At 37.2% G+C, this 16,061-nt stretch overlaps 1 protein-coding gene across 2 annotated transcripts in view; it reads right to left on the reverse strand.

Moving 5' to 3' along the window:
- ATP2A2 (ATPase sarcoplasmic/endoplasmic reticulum Ca2+ transporting 2) overlaps positions 1-16,061 on the reverse strand; it is a 49,256-nt gene that overhangs the window by 14,543 nt on the left and 18,652 nt on the right. For both annotated transcript variants that reach the window (XM_085321027.1, XM_085321026.1), the window contains exons 6-9: positions 9,303-9,383; positions 7,453-7,538; positions 5,381-5,845; positions 2,252-2,340 (exon numbers count right to left, since the gene is read on the reverse strand). In XM_085321027.1, coding sequence (XP_085177153.1) covers positions 2,252-2,340; positions 5,381-5,845; positions 7,453-7,538; positions 9,303-9,383 — 721 coding nt within the window. The remainder of the gene's footprint in view (positions 1-2,251; positions 2,341-5,380; positions 5,846-7,452; positions 7,539-9,302; positions 9,384-16,061) is intronic.

Consider the following 16,061-nt stretch of genomic DNA (forward strand, 5'->3'; position numbering starts at 1 on the left):
TGGAACATCAATACACTTCTAGAGTAGCATAAAAGAAACAAGACTTAATGTTCAATACCGTTTTTTCCTCCTAACCAAATTAATACCAGCCAGCTCCTATATAACCACTTTAATTAAAGCCCTGGGAGAGGTAGTGTGATGGGACTGGTGGTAGAAAGAATTGGTCACTACTCCATAAGAATTAACAACACAGCCTATGACATGTCCCATTACATAAACCTTCCCTCAGTCTTTTAGTATTAGTAACAACTCAAGGTTGTATAACATGGCATTATGAACAAATACTTTTTAAAAAACTGTTCTTTTAAGCATCATTTTGCATACAATTCTACAGCTGTAAGCAAAATTTTACGCTCTTATCTCTTTCAAGTTCTCAGCAGCTCTCAACTTGTCAGCCTCATCTATCACAGCTTATGCTTCTTGTTTTCACCTGTCCTGAACTTGAAGACAACTAGCATATTTGAATATTCATAGCTTGTTGTGAAATTTTCTCTGCCTACCTGTTCTTTATCATACACAATTTCTCAAGAATGGCAAGTGTACATCGAGTCTGAGTTGCATAATCAGTTCTGGGTGAAGGGTTTTTTCCCTTGCCCTGTTAAACTTCTGACTTTTAGATTAGCAAGAGATTAATTCACTTCAAGTTCAAATACAATCTCCTAGCTTTTGCTGCTGTTCTCCCTGAGGAATCATTGTTAGTATTTGCTGTCAGTTTACAAGCACACACATTGCTGAACTGTTTGAAGTAATTTTGTCAGGTCTAAGCATGCAATTTCCCAACCAAGAAAGCAGTCGCTAAGAAGTTTTAGTGTTTCAATATGGATTTTTTGTTATTTATACTCCAAATACTTCTTTGAAGGCAAGTTATGTATCAAGTACTTTAATTCCTGAGTATATTTTTACAATAAATCAGTAATTTTCACTTACAGTAGGCAATCTAAGCAGCTCTAGAAAAAAAAGAAGTACTTGAAGTTAAGTACAGGAAGGCAAGCATCTGTCAGAAATGGTGTACATCTAGAAGTCCTGCTTGATGCAGTGCAACGGACTAGATGACCTCTTAAGGTCAGTTACTAACTTTATTTTCAGTGACAGTTTGGAATCCAAGGTGAAGTCAGTCACTTTAGTAAAAAATTGAAGTCAGTGATAGAAAAAATTCCATCTATAAAAACTGAAATACATCAATTAGCCTTAAAGGCTTGAGCATTTAGCTGTTCATTTTCTGATGCTCCTAAACAGCCTTTCTATGGTAATTTTCCTTCCACAGAATGTTCTTTATGTACGCAAATGCAGTGCTATTAACATGCTTTTTCAAACTTCCCAGTTTCAGAACGTAAAATAGAACATTAACATACACTGATGACTTTTCTTGTATTTGACATCTGTCACTACACTATATTTTATTATTTTGTTTACCTAGAGCTCTTAAACAGACTAGCTAGAGCATAATAGCTGAATGCTTTACAAGATCTAGAATGTCATCTTGCTTAAGTAAATTCTGTCTCTTGAAACGCAAATGTAAGCTTTTGACAGAAATTAGCTTTGAAACAACAACAAGAAGGGACTTGAGGAATTAAGATTTCCATCTGTTGGGAACAGTAGTCTTAACTGCTATGGAAATTAACCACTACTGAGATTGGTAAAGATTTCATAAAGTCAGAGGTATGCACATGAAACTCCAGAAGGTTGAGATGTTTACAATAATGGAATCTACTTCAGCTTCACATGTAGGAGAACTTAAGTATTCTAATAAAAGAGGCTCTCCTTCTAGGAGCAGGACTATAAAATTCCTAAGGTCAGGATGAACTACCTATTCCACTGGTAGAGACTTGCAGCTGAGGAAGTAAAACATGAATGCATCTTTCCTTTCCAAAGTGAGTGGGTTGGCAGGAACCTGCAGCACATTAAAAAACTAATCTTAATCTAAAAAAACTGCAGTAAAATAAATCCTTTGAACCTACCTCTAACTTTTGTACATTCTTCAATACTGCAATGCCTAATATAAAAATGAGGTTTTCACACGAGAGTTCACTTTCCTAGAATTTAATTTCCTTTTATTGTTCATTACTGTTTCCTCCTAACCCTTCAGTCTATACTCTCACTGGCTAAGAAACTTACACAAGCAATTGTTACATTACAAGCAAGTAATATGTTATAAGCAAGTGTTATCAAATATTATATGCATCACTTTAAAAGTCTATAGCAACAGTCAATGGATAAATAGACAAACATTTAACTTCAACAAAACACTTACACTTCTCCCATGGGAGCATATGTTGAACCTGTTACAGTAAATTCATTCAGAGAACAGCTATCTCCTTCTACTCGGTCCAGGACAAACATCTGAAATTAAAATTAGACGTGTTACTGCCTTTGAACAACATGTAATGCAAAGATTTAAACAGGTTTAATTTTAAAGCAAGCAGGTACAAGGAGCAAGTCCTCAAATTCAATAAGCAAAGTGGCCAAAACAAGATATGATACTCTGATTGAATTTCCATCCCATATGTGTTTGAACAGCTCCAGATATTTAAGCATGAAGTACAGAAAACAGCACTTCAATTTTCAAATGAGATGCATCTGACAATTGTGGCAGAAGTACATCAAAGAGTTGATAAATACACACATTGCATACACCATTAACTTTAGCTGTGAGGCCTACTCACAGGTGCAGCTGACAATACTGACCCTAGCAAAGTTTCTCCTAGGCTTCAGACTTGTAAATTAGTTCTCATCTGTATTTGAAACAGCAGCTCCTATCAAAAGCAGCATAGGGCAGCTTGGGAATAGACAGTTTTCGCAAAAGCTAAAATACAAAGCATCTACATATAGTAGTAGAAGCTTCTAGATGTAGAAGAGGAGGCTTTAGGCAATAGCCAGACTGTGGTGAGTTTCCCTTAATACCAGCCACTAAGTGAAAGCATTTCCTATCTCTGTTTTCTGCTCCTAAGTCATTTTGCCATCAGTAAACTAGATGCTAGATTAGAAATATTCAGACAGCTCAAGTGCCCCTATAGCACAGACTGCAGTGTTATTTTCAAGTGAAGAATATGCTAATTTTAAGGATGCATTTGTACCCCATAAGGCATCTGCATCTCTTAATCTTTCCTTTGTTTCTGTTTCCACTGTAGGAGAGCTGCGGACAGAACCAAATCTGGGAAGACAGAGATAAAAAACCACAGTGCCTGAAGTTGTGGTGCTTCATCAGGACAAATGGCCACTCTGTTGAACCATCCAACTTGCTGGAGTGGTAGTAGAGAAGAAACAATGACTCATTGATTGATAGCATACCTTGTTAAAATTTATTACTAGCTTGTTGTATAAACCATTTTGCCATAACATGTTTTAGCAATGTCTCGCTTTCATTTCATTGTGCTGCCTTATGTTTTAGGCAAGCACCTTGACAAACTAGCCTAAGTAGGCAATTAACAATTGATCTGCAGCAGTATCTGGAGATCTCAATCTCCAAAGAGGTTAAAAAAAGAAACAAGTTAAAGCAGGTAAGTTAAAAGTTAAAAACCCACAAAACAGTGTCACTGCATTCTGGTCAGAGGCAGACACTACAGGAGGACATTAAAAAAAAAAGACAACAAATCTTCACCTGAGGAAGGGTCACTTTCAATGGAAACATTTCAGTATAGGTTCCTTTGGACACTTAGGAGTTACTACTTAACATTATGAAAGTTAAAACTGTAGATAAAATTGTTGCAGAAAAGACTACTGGAAAAGCTAGGCAATTTCTGCTTAGCATGAAACCAAAAGTAAGTGTATTGTCTAAGCATGTTAGGATTTTGCTACTTTTCGCAAACTCTTGTGATTAAGGTTATTATGCAGCTGCCACAGATATCAAGGACATAAGTAAATTGTACTACATCAGATCTAGAATCTCTGTTTCTCTAAATTTAAGGAGTATTTCCAGCTTTTAAATAAGCAGATCTGAAGTTTTTTAATGAGAGTTAACAAGGAAGCTGCCTGTTTTTGGCATCTGTGTGATGAAAAAACCCTGCAAAGACTAGGGCAGTTATGCAACTCTACTGCAAGTAACCTCCTCTAGAATACTGATGAGCAGCTGCTTTGTGTCTCTTAGGTATAAATACTTAAGCAAGTAGAACAAGTCAACCACCAATTAAAAAGAAAAAGCCATCAATCACATAAGAATGAAGTATTTAAGACAAACAGTGGTCTGCAGTGCTCAACATTTACACATTTGGAATTCTAACGCAATGTAATGGCTCTGAACAAATATTTGATATCATAGAGTTGCTATGCTGCTGATCATCTACAATTATCCAACTGAAGGAATTTTATGGAGAAAACATTTAAGTTCTACACAGAACATTACACGAATGGGAAGCAGAGAAAACCAGCAACAGAACGTGCACCATGTCAGGTGACCAGATTTACAAGTCCCAAGTTGATCAGCACTAGAAAGGATATTGGGGATAAGTGAGAAGGAGCAAGAAGAAAGAGCAGGTATAAGGACTGTTATGCTAACCTAGAAATAAGCCATACATTGAAAGTAACTCTGGCAATGCAGGTGACGGTGTCAACTGCACCTCCAAGTACTGTATTAGTCATTCAATATTACATGTTGAAAACACCAGTGATCTACATCAGAACAATAAAAGCTATTGAAGATAAGATAGTCAAACAAAGGTGGAGCTGTTCAGTAGTGAAAATAACTTCAGACATCCAAGTTGTTTCCAGTAAAGCTTCCACCCTTCTCATTGCTAAGATTCTCCACCGCTGAAACATGGCAGAGAACATACACCTTCAATGCAGCAGAGGCAAGGACCAATAAGTTACAGGAGTGAGGCTAAAAAGAAACAAGACTGAAAACAGTGTGAAAGAGTATGAAATTTGCTGTCATTTCAGATTTCCATTTAATGCTGGTTCCTCACATTCCTCAATCTATAGAGAGCTTGAGAAGGAGTAAGAAGATTGCTCCAGACTGAACTAAATCAAAAGGAAGACTTTATAGCATTATCTTGCTACGTAAAGAGGTCAAAGTGCTCTATACTCACACCCCCCTTCTATAACACAACCTGTCTTACCTTTCTGAAGCAGTGGACAAATCATACTAAATTATTAGTCTAATACTAACTGGCTTACAGACAGCAGAAACTGCTGGCCAACAATTTTTCATTCTATCAAGTGTGGGTACAGCTATTTTTAGCTATGACTAAATAAGGAAAGAGATAAAGGCCTTAAACATTACACAGTGGAAAAATGAATTCAAATGGGAAGCTTATCTTAGGAAAATAAAGCAAGATTTTGATGATATGAGAACCAAAAAACTCATGATCAAAAAAATTCAAACCATGCTGACTATTCATACTGGCTGAGGAGAAAAAGAAGAGCAGAGCAAGTCAATTCCACATACCCTGCAAACTGACATCTGATTGGTGGTCAGAGTACCAGTCTTGTCAGAACAAATAACCGAGGTGCACCCCAAGGTTTCCACTGAGGGAAGACTTCTAACAATAGCATTCTTCTTGGCCATTCTGCGAGTTCCAAGAGCCAAGCAGGTGGTAATGACAGCAGGCAGACCCTCAGGAATAGCAGCAACAGCAAGAGCAACAGCAATTTTAAAGTAATAGATAGCACCTCGAATCCAGGAGCCACCATGAACTGGATCATTGAAGTGACCGATGTTTATTATCCAAACAGCAATGCAGATAAGCGAGATGACTTTAGACAGCTGCTCGCCAAATTCATCCAGTTTCTGTTGGAGTGGAGTTCTCTCTTGTTCAGTAGCCACCATCTCATCACGAATTTTGCCAATTTCAGTGTTTACTCCTGTTGCAATAACCACTCCCATAGCTTTACCAGCAGCAATGTTAGTACCCTGAAGTAAATCAAGGAGAGAGGAGAAAGAATACTTCAGTCAATCTGTAAGCATACTGGCTTTCAACAAGCCTACTTCTGATTGTGGGATTAACTGAAACTTGATCTCAGCAGAAAGCATCAGACTATCTCTTATTCTGGCTAATTTGTGAGGCAGTGATCCTGTGGTTCACATATTCCATTCTTATCAGCTTTGATAATTTATTTGGGATTCTGTCTTGACAGTCATTCTTTCATAACTTGAGGAAGAGGAGAATAAAAGAGCATTAGTCCTTAAAGAGGCATCATTACACTCTACTTTTCTTATTTTAATCTCTCACTATAAAGTCTAAATACAACACTTTAACATGATCAGTCAGATGGAACAGACATCAGAATTAAGCACCGCAAGGAAATCCATAATGAAACACCCCACAGCAACAGTCAGGCTTGGTTGGATGCCTGCAAACTCATCTAGTACCCTGCCCCTCGCTAAATCAAGTCTAATAAAAATAAACTGCTCTGTGCCCTCTCCACAAAAGGCTTGTTGGAACATACATGCATTATCACCATTCTCCTATTTGCAACATGAAGCTGTTCCCAGGTATCTTCCCTCAAACCACTTGCCTTTTTAGAAAGTTAACCTTATATCAAATCAAACTTCCTGTCTCAATAGACACATCTTTCCTATCAAATGCTTAAAGATATAAAGACTGTAGTTGTTGATCTCTTTCACTTCTATAAACCAAATAAAACTAAGTAAAGCTTTCAAGCCTAGCCTATTACATTGAGTCTACAACACAGCTTTTTTTTTTTCCCCTAAGAAAAAAAAAATCTTCATGCAAGCACAGAACAGAGACTGAGATTCAGCTAGGATTTGCAAAAAGGCAGTGGGGGGAGAATGACATTGCAATAATTGCAAGATGCACTCAATACTCTAGCACAGATTTTCTGTTTATAGAATGGGCTCATCAAAATGAATTGGTATTGCCCTATTATATGCAGCAGCATGACTAAACCCAGCAGCTGAGTAAGCCGAACACATTTTTACTGGAATAATTTAAGGACTTCTTTTCAATCTGGCAAAGCACAATCCTAATAAGGATGTAAAAAGGATTTTTACTAGGAGTAGCAGTTCTCTGGGACTCCTTGAATGAACATACTTAACATGAGCAAGAACAGTTAGATTTTCTACAAGTCTACCAAGAATAAGAGAATTATTCAGTATCTGAAGACAAGTTCCACGAAATAAATTTGAATAAACCATTTCATTCCTTTTTCCTCAGTTAAATTGGGCATTCTTATCAGTCTTAAGAAATAGTAATTTAGAGCAAGTGTAGGCACTCTAACTTTTAAGACTTTTCCCTATGAAGGACACAAGTAAGTTTCTCTATATAAATTGGTTTTAACAATCATTCTCTCTAAAGACACATTTTGATAGAAGTTCCTTCTAATTTCTAATTCACTAGATGATGTAGATTTCTAATTCACTAGATGCACATGACGATATGCATACAGAAAGGAAGTCAATACAGCTTTTAGGCGCAGATCTAAAATTCTGCATATTTTAATTTACCAGCTCCTGTATTATTTTACAATGTTATACAAGTATGAAAACATTTAACTTACAGAAAAAAGCATATTCTTCTTGTCTTGGTTTACGGCACGAGGATCAGGCACAGGGTCAGTATGTTTAATAACAGATACAGATTCACCTAAAATGAAGATAGGGTTAAGAAGAGAGTATACACATAGCTTTTCACTTTCCTACAGAACAAGATTACACCATCCTCCCTCCTAAAAATTTTTAGGATGTCATAAGTTTCCCTTTGTATTTCCTCATGTGACCTTGCTTAATCACTTAGGTGAAAATATTTCAACTGATCAAAAAAATTGAATGGCCAATTTTTAATAAAAATAGGATAACAATTAATTAAAATACCAATTTTGTATGGTTAAAATTAATGAAGAATTTACCTTTACTTTCAAGGGACATAAAAGCAGTCAAAGAAACAACTGATACTTCATTTTTTATACAGCAAGATCTACTGCATGAAGGTGCACCCCTCAAGAGTATTTCACCAGTATCTTTTTAGACTAGAGTGCTATTTTTCACTTTTCATGCAGTAACAAGTACTTCTGCTCCCTATGCATTAGAAGAGTTGTGTTCTCATTCACATAAGGAGATCTTACCAGTGTTGCACATTGTAAAAATCAGTAGAAAAATCTAAGGCTTGCCAAACAATCTCATGCAGTCAACTGTCAGTTAATACAGGAATAGAAAGGTTCCTTTTCTATAAGGGCAGATTTTAATGACTACATCAAATTTAATGGAGAGGTAACTTTGTGACTGAAGCCAAGAGCATAAGAAGGTCAAAACTTCCTATTAAACGCCTTGATAAATAGCATCTTACATTTCTATCCTTTTTACTGTTTGGAGACACAAGTATTAAGTTAAAATAGTCTGGAAACAGAACTATATTTTGTGTCTGTGTGTGTTGGGGGGGAATTTGTTCAGTTTTTTAAACATAGGCACCAAATCATTATTCCCTTTATAGAGGCTTCTGGTGGATGTTTTCTAGTTATTTCAGTTCCTTGACAAACATGAATTGCCTACGTTTTCATATCCTAAATGAGTAAAATTGAGACACTCACTCGCGGGCCAGCAATACCTCACATATACCTTGATATGCTATTCAAGACCCGTACTGACAAACTTTGGAGCCCGTTTCAAGACAGACAATGACCAAGAGTAACTTATTTGATAAATAATTTAGTTTTAAAATTCAGGGCTAGCTGACATTAACTTATGCTAACAAAACAGGCAGACAGATCTTCAAGTTCCAGCTGAGAGAACACTTGTAGCATGCTTGGCTGCCTCTCAGTTTCTTTCCTATATTCAGGAGTAGTGTTAGGTTGTTTTGTCTTCAAAAAAATCTGAAAAGTGCTCTAAATATAGCTCCTGTATTCCACACCTAGTACCACAAAACACATGAATGTGCGTGCACAGAATTTCTGCAAATAAGGCTTTAGTGTACTCAGTCTTTAGTAACAGCAATTCAAAAGCTGCCTGTTTTTCAAGTGTTATCCATTTGTGTCTCACAAGAATAAGCAGCATCATAGAAGGCAAAACTCATTTCATAAATTCCCATGCTTTCATATTTGAGCTGCAATAAGGTGTTCAGATCTAGAAGACTTCATAAATTAGAACAGAAATTCTTAATATTTAATTCTGCACAACTTAGTGTGATTAATAAAAAACACACTAAAAAAGCATTACAAGCCTCAGTAAAAATGTTCATACCATGAAACCAAGTGTACCAAGCCAACGACCAAGAAACACATTCTGCCACTTTAAAGTTGCTAGGTTAGAAGTGTACTGTACTTGAATGCCATACATTGAATAGCTACAGGCTTGTCCCTAAAGGAATACTCCAAATAAATAAAGACATTTTCAAATACGTGCAAAAAAGATTTACCTGTGAGAATTGACTGGTCTACCCTCAGAGTTGTAGATTTGATAGAAGTAATTCTTATATCAGCAGGAACCTTATCTCCAACTACAAGAAAACAAGTGAAGTTAGAATGTAGTTATTTTAAAGATTTTAAACTAGATAAAATATTTCCTCTCAGTCAGGAAAATGATTTTTCTAGTAACTGTTGAGTAAGATTACTGACAGCTTCTTGCACCTTTTGTAGATTGCAGTTATTTTAACTGTATGAATGTCCAAGATTGCTTAGGCAGTTTAGACTTGCCTTCAAGATCTCTACCTCAACCTAACTTGAAAAAATAATTTGTAATTTGCTATCTCTTGTTTTTAGATCACGTGACTATTTGATAGCAAAGGGAGAACATTCTTAAGAAAAAGATACCAATTTTGGAATACACATTGAAAGAAAAAAAACCCCACACATCCAAAAACACAGCTGTAGCTAAGATGAACCAAGTTTCCTTTTCAGGAGGACTGCCCTGGCAAATCTCCTCATTGCTTTCTTTGGGCCAAATGTGACAGTCAGTCTTCTGCTGTCCAGAGATAAATAAATACAGATGCCTTTCTGATTTTCAGACTAAAAGAAACTGTACTTTCTTCTTCTTTCACACTAATTGTGTGAATGATTCCACAGGTCTACTCTTTAATGTTATATCCTGAATACTGCTATATATTTTACAGATGGCAGTTAAATCCCAATCATATGTTACCTTTATTTTCAGTAATGCTATTCCCCATCCAAATCCCAGTTAAAATTTTGGCAGAAGTCTATGCTTTATCTTATGACATTTACTTCCACTTTGTAGCACACGAAGAACACCAAAAAAGAAACCCCCCTTGAGCAACTGTTCAAGCTGCTTCCCAACACCAAGGCCGCAGACAGAACAAGTAGTTAACAGGACACTCCTAAAGATTGCAGGGAGTAACAGAGTTGGTTGCCAGAGCTGTGTAGCCAGTTTCACTCTAGCATCTTTATCATCACTCAATGAATTCTTCCACCTTTCTCCTTCAGCTGGCTTTTCCTGGTTTTTAAGAGCAGCAATGGAGGAACTAAAGCTCCACACCAAATAAATGGTTACAGCACAAGCAAATTAACTGTATTAAATGTATGAATGTCACTTCTGACTTGTGTTTGTGTGTGTGTGGGGGGGAAGGTGTCTACATGTCAGTATTTTTAAAAAAACATGTACAAATCCACTCTAGGAGTAAGACTGACAGTGCAAGTATCTAAGCATCAACTTCATTTTTATTATGAAGTAATGCATACAAAGGAGGGAGAATACTTCTATCACTAGATAGTAAGATCCGATTTTGTTAGTAGATGCATCTAATTTGTCCCTGCAGCAAGAAGAAAACAAGCCGCAATTCCTGTAGGAGCTGCTTATGCAACAATCAGCAACAATGCACATTTACAAATAATGACATGAGAATATCAGGAGTGGTGCTACAACCCTAGAACACAACTATTTGGACAGAAAAATTATGGAATAGAAAGCTGAAGAGAAGCATTAAGTGCTACTGTGAACTTCAAGTAAACTTGTTCTCCAAAACTTTTCCTAAGGCCAAGAATAGCCCCAACCATCATCAAAATCCGCAGATCAAGGAGTTCAGCTTCAGGGGTTAAAAATATCTTCTTGTAACGATTATGTATAAGGGGTCCAATGAACAAATTGCCTTTTCATATCATTATAGCATATGAAAACTAATATAAGCCACAATGCCCTTGAGCAGCAAGAGAAAATAGCATGAGACAAACAGTGACCTAGGCCAAAAATGGGAAACTATTCAATATGCTCTTCTGATGTCATGAGGAGGTTTATATGTAGACATATAAGAGCAGCTGGTTTTCAGCTATCCCTGAACAACAGGCTAATACCTCAGTGCAATGTGGTGTAAGGCCTGTCAATCTGTGTGTATGCATTTCTGCTGTACTTTTGCAGCTGGAAGACTACAGCCATCTCAAATACACTATTACATTTGACAAAACTATGTTAAAAACATAGTCACTTTACAACACACAAGAGAAGCTGTGAACAAATACCTCAAAACATTCAAGTAACTGGACAGAACATAAGCAAAAGTGTGCAAGAGTCATCCTTTAATATACTGCCTTTGAATAGCTATAAACTGCTCAAACTCAACAGGCAATGTTAAAAATCCATAATGTCAGAAGTGAACCCTGCTCTGGTAGACTATTGATATCTAGGTGACAGTATTTCCATGAAAATTTTTTCTAATTGCTACCAATTGACCAAAGCAACAAAACAAAAACAATACTACAGCTTGTCAGTTTATCTCTACAATTTAACACATGTATATTCCCTCACCATCTCTGTTTTAGAAGGTTCTAAGAAAATATTCAAGACATTTCCAATGGACAGGAAAGCTTTGCATCAAGGTCAATTACAAAATTATTCTGAGCTGCTCTTTGTAAAACAACAGCTATTGCACCCAGTCATTTATAGCTTAGATATACTTTCATAAGGTGAACTGAAAATGATAGCTGTGCCACAGAGTGTTTAGCAAGCAGTTTAGTGCAGGTCTCATCCACAGGTAAGAGTCTTCCTTTCCACATACTTTAACCTGGGAAAGAAACTAGTCTCATGTTTGGTAATTTTTGTTTATTCAAATATACTTTAGTTCAAGAACCAGTAAAAATATTATTCACAACATGGAAGACATCAAGACAACAAGAAACTAAGTGAAATATGCATGTTTTGCCAACTAGAGCATTGCAACAATTTAAATGTACATAATACCTCAGCTTTACGTTTAAAGAGATGAGTCAATTGCAGAAATAGTTTTCATCAACTATTTTTACTTTTTAATGCTGAAGAGTCACTTGATTTCTGTAACAGCACAGAATAATCAAGTAAGCTGGTTTACAAACTGTCTAGATGCATTTTCTTGAAGTGTAGTTACGTATTTGGCCAAATCACTTATGAAAACAGCCCCTCTAACTATAAAAGGGGCTGCTTCTTAGAAGATGACCAGCAGAGTTTGGTTCAAGTCATTACAACTCCATTCTTAAATCCTTTTATTCATGCACAGAACACTTTCTCAGAATTTTAATACTAAGCTTTAGCATACAATCAAGCAATCAGTTTAAAAACAGCCTAGCCCTTACAAGGGAGTTTAAAAGAATCCATTTTAACTAACTGTGCATGAGTCTAATCTTGAAACTGACAATTTACAGCTTTCACTTCTTGATAAAAATTGGAGTCACATTTAGTTTTAATATGAATTTAATGTCAACCATTATTTCCTTTTAAACAAGCCATATGCCTTCAATGAAAATATGAACAATACCTGAAAATACTGGGTTCTCCATTTATCTATAGATAAGTAGCAACGTCACCTTGCTGAGATTCCCACGGGTTACACCTAACTTTCTAGTCTTTCTTCTCAAGCTCAAAGCTCCCCATACCTTACCTTATTCCACCCCATATTGTGACAGTATTACAGCTCAATTGCTGCTCTACATTTGCACTCATTTACACTTAACGTTCAATTTTAAACCTAGAACAATCTTATTTAATCAATGGAGCACGTCTGAAGCGAAACAGCTGCCTCAAGGGTTTGCAAAAAATGACTGCAGTACCCTAAAGATTGGTCTTTTCCAGTAAAACCAGCACTACTTTCGTAAGTCACACTTTGGAAATGTCTAAAAATCAACTGTTGTCTAACACCATGCAAGTTAGCAGGATACTCTGTCAGTTTTCTTAAGGGCTAGGCAGACCAGGAACATATTGATTTTAACCCACTAAAATGGCTGCAGATATTGCAGCTTAGATGATCAAAATGAATTTAAGTACCTAGCTCCCTTCAGTGGAAAGAATCCTTTAATGGATTTCAGTGGAAATACAGCATCTTAGTATCATGAAATCCTGGAATTACTTCATTTCTAACACAATTCTCAGTTTTAGCATTTTTAAACACATGTACAACTCTAGTCCTTCTCCAAAAGGAGCTTCCCCACAAACAAAAGCCTCTGAAGGACAATCCAGAATACAGACTGCCCTATGCAACCTGGAAAGTTACCTTGAATGAGAATTTAAGTCTCCAAACTGACTTCAAATATAGAGTAATATTAAGAAACGTTAGTCCTGATTTAATGATCTACTGTGACTAAGTCCTGGACTAGAATCATCAGTTCATTATTTAGATATTATATGACAGCATTGATAACACACTCTTACTTCAGCAGTTTCCAAGACAGCAGTAATACTAAATATTTATTTTCAGAATTCCCCATTGGAAGCCAAGAAACTCAGTGAAAAACCTCTAGAGCAGAAACACACTATTAGCATGTTGCAGGTTAAATTAGTCTGTGATTTAACCTGCCCAGGAAGCTAAAAAGTGACTGGGCACTTGTTCTATGAACAATGAACCTGGAGGGAAAATAAACTATTAAAGCTCTGACTTTCAGGCACTTTTGTATTTTCAGCTCAGCTAGAAGTCAAAGAACTTCAGACTGCAAGAGGACCATACTACTTTTCCTAGTCTCAAAGACTGTTAACAGACCTTCTAATGAAAATTGTGGATGAGATTAGGCTCAGGAGGTAGTATTAGCTTTGCCTCCCTCCTCTCTCCACTCCCCCCCCCCCCCCCCCCCCGAAAGCCATGATGTACAAGTCTTTGAAAGAAAACCACTACTTCAAACGTGTACTTTGAACATTGTTATCAGCTCTGTTAACCGACTCCGATCCCTCCCACAACTAAAGACTTGCTAAGAAGAGGTTTGTAGACTTAGGTACATATAAAAAAGCAAGCTTTGTTTCCCCTTTAAGTTAAATCAAAATTCACTTCTCTATTAAAGGAAGTAACCTGTTTGCAAAGAATACATACCTAAATGATCACGCTTAATGATAATAGCTTTTCATAGAGAAGTCAGAATGGTTGCTCAAGTACAGTAAGTATCTAGCACCTCCTATTTAACATTAACCAAAGTTAGTAAGGGCTAAAATTGCTATCTATGGCATTGGGGTGGGGGAAGGAGGTGGAACTGGACTTTTGAAATACAGTTCTGCATCACAGCTCTAAACTATTCTCCTACATTGCCCCATTTTCAGTTTTCAGGCAAGTTCTGAAAAACCAGAATACTATTTCAACACACAGATGAACAGTTCTGGAAAGAAAAGTTCTTGAAAGTGAGTGAAAACATCCCCAGAAGAACAGCTTCCATACAACATCACATGGAGATTGCAGAAACACACATAAGTTGTTCCCCATTTTTTTAAATTAAAATATTCGAATAGATTAAGGTTCATTGTTAACACATTCCATGTATTTTAATTCCTAAACACTAAATTCTTTCTCCTATCTTGTTAGGATTTCCATCCTTGCCTAGAGTTAGAGTATCTTTTCAAATTCAGCATAGATAACACACTACATACCTATTATAATATCGTGACATAGAATACACTGATGTTAAACATTCTGATACTTGTTATCATCAAAACAAAGAAAGAAGGCATATTAGTGCTCTGGAAAAAGAATCACATGTTATCAACTATTCTGTATCAACTATTTTCCAAAATCACACATTAAGAGACTAAAGATCTCATTACAAAAAAATGGCTTAAATAACTGTATCCATAATCATAGAATCAGTAAGGTTGGAAGGGACCTCTGGAGATCATCTAGTCCAAGCTCCCCACTCAGCAGAGTCACCTAGAGCACATTAGACAGGGTTGCATCCAGGCAGGCCTTGAAGATCTCCAGAGAAGGAGACTCCACAACCTCTTTGGGCAACCTGTTCCAGGGCTCCGTCACTCTCACAGTGAAGAAATTCCCCCTCGCGTTCAGGTGGAACTTCCTGTGCTTCAGTTTCTGCCCGTCAACTCTTGTCCTGTCACATGGCACTACTGAAAAGAGTTTGTCCCCATCCCCTTGACACCCTCCCTTCAGGTACTTGTACACATTGATGAGATCCCCCATCAGTCTTCTCTTCCCCAGGCTAAAGAGGCCCAGCTCTCACAGCCGTTCCTCTCAGGGCAGATGCTCCAGCCCTCTGATCATCTTCGAGGCCCTACGCTGGACTCTCTCCAGTAGCTCCATGTCTCTCTTGCACTGGGGAGCCCAGAACAGGACACAGTACTCAAGATGAGGCCTCACCAGGGCTGAGTAGAGGGGCAGATTACCTCTCTTGACCTGCTGGCAACAGTCTTCCCAACGCAGCCCAGGACACCATTAGCCTTCCTGGCCACAAGGGCACCTTGTTGGCTCAGGGTCAACTTGTCATCCACCAGCACTCCCAGGTCTTTCTTTGCAGAGCTGCTCTCCAGGTCAGCCTCCAGCTTGCACTGGTGCCTAGGGTTATTTTTCCCTAGGTGCAGGACCCTGCACTTGCCCTTGTTAATAATAATGAACCACCAAAGTTCCCTTTCCTCTCCCGCAAGGAATGAGCTTCTCATCCTCCAATTTAGAGTACATATCAGTGGGGGACATTTACCAATAAACTGTCTTTGAGGCAGCTGAAACTCGAGCAACTGAAAAAAATCTACATTAAAAACCTTATGGCAATAATTATACTTTTAAAAATACTGAAATGAGTTAGCTTAAGTAACACATACAGCATCACACATCTCCAAGCACTTTGATCAACCAGAATTGAGCACTGTTTCCATTGGGGGACAGTAATTGAAATTTGTACCTGAACAAGAGTAAAAATACATGGACTGCTTCTATTTGGAAATATCTATTGCAGCATAATAATTTTTTATATTAAACTCCCTTAACATGGGC

The sequence above is a fragment of the Rhea americana genome, unplaced genomic scaffold, assembly GCF_003343005.1.
Source record: "Rhea americana isolate MKP2758 unplaced genomic scaffold, rheAme1 scaffold_68, whole genome shotgun sequence".
NCBI classification, from domain to species: domain Eukaryota; kingdom Metazoa; phylum Chordata; class Aves; order Rheiformes; family Rheidae; genus Rhea; species Rhea americana.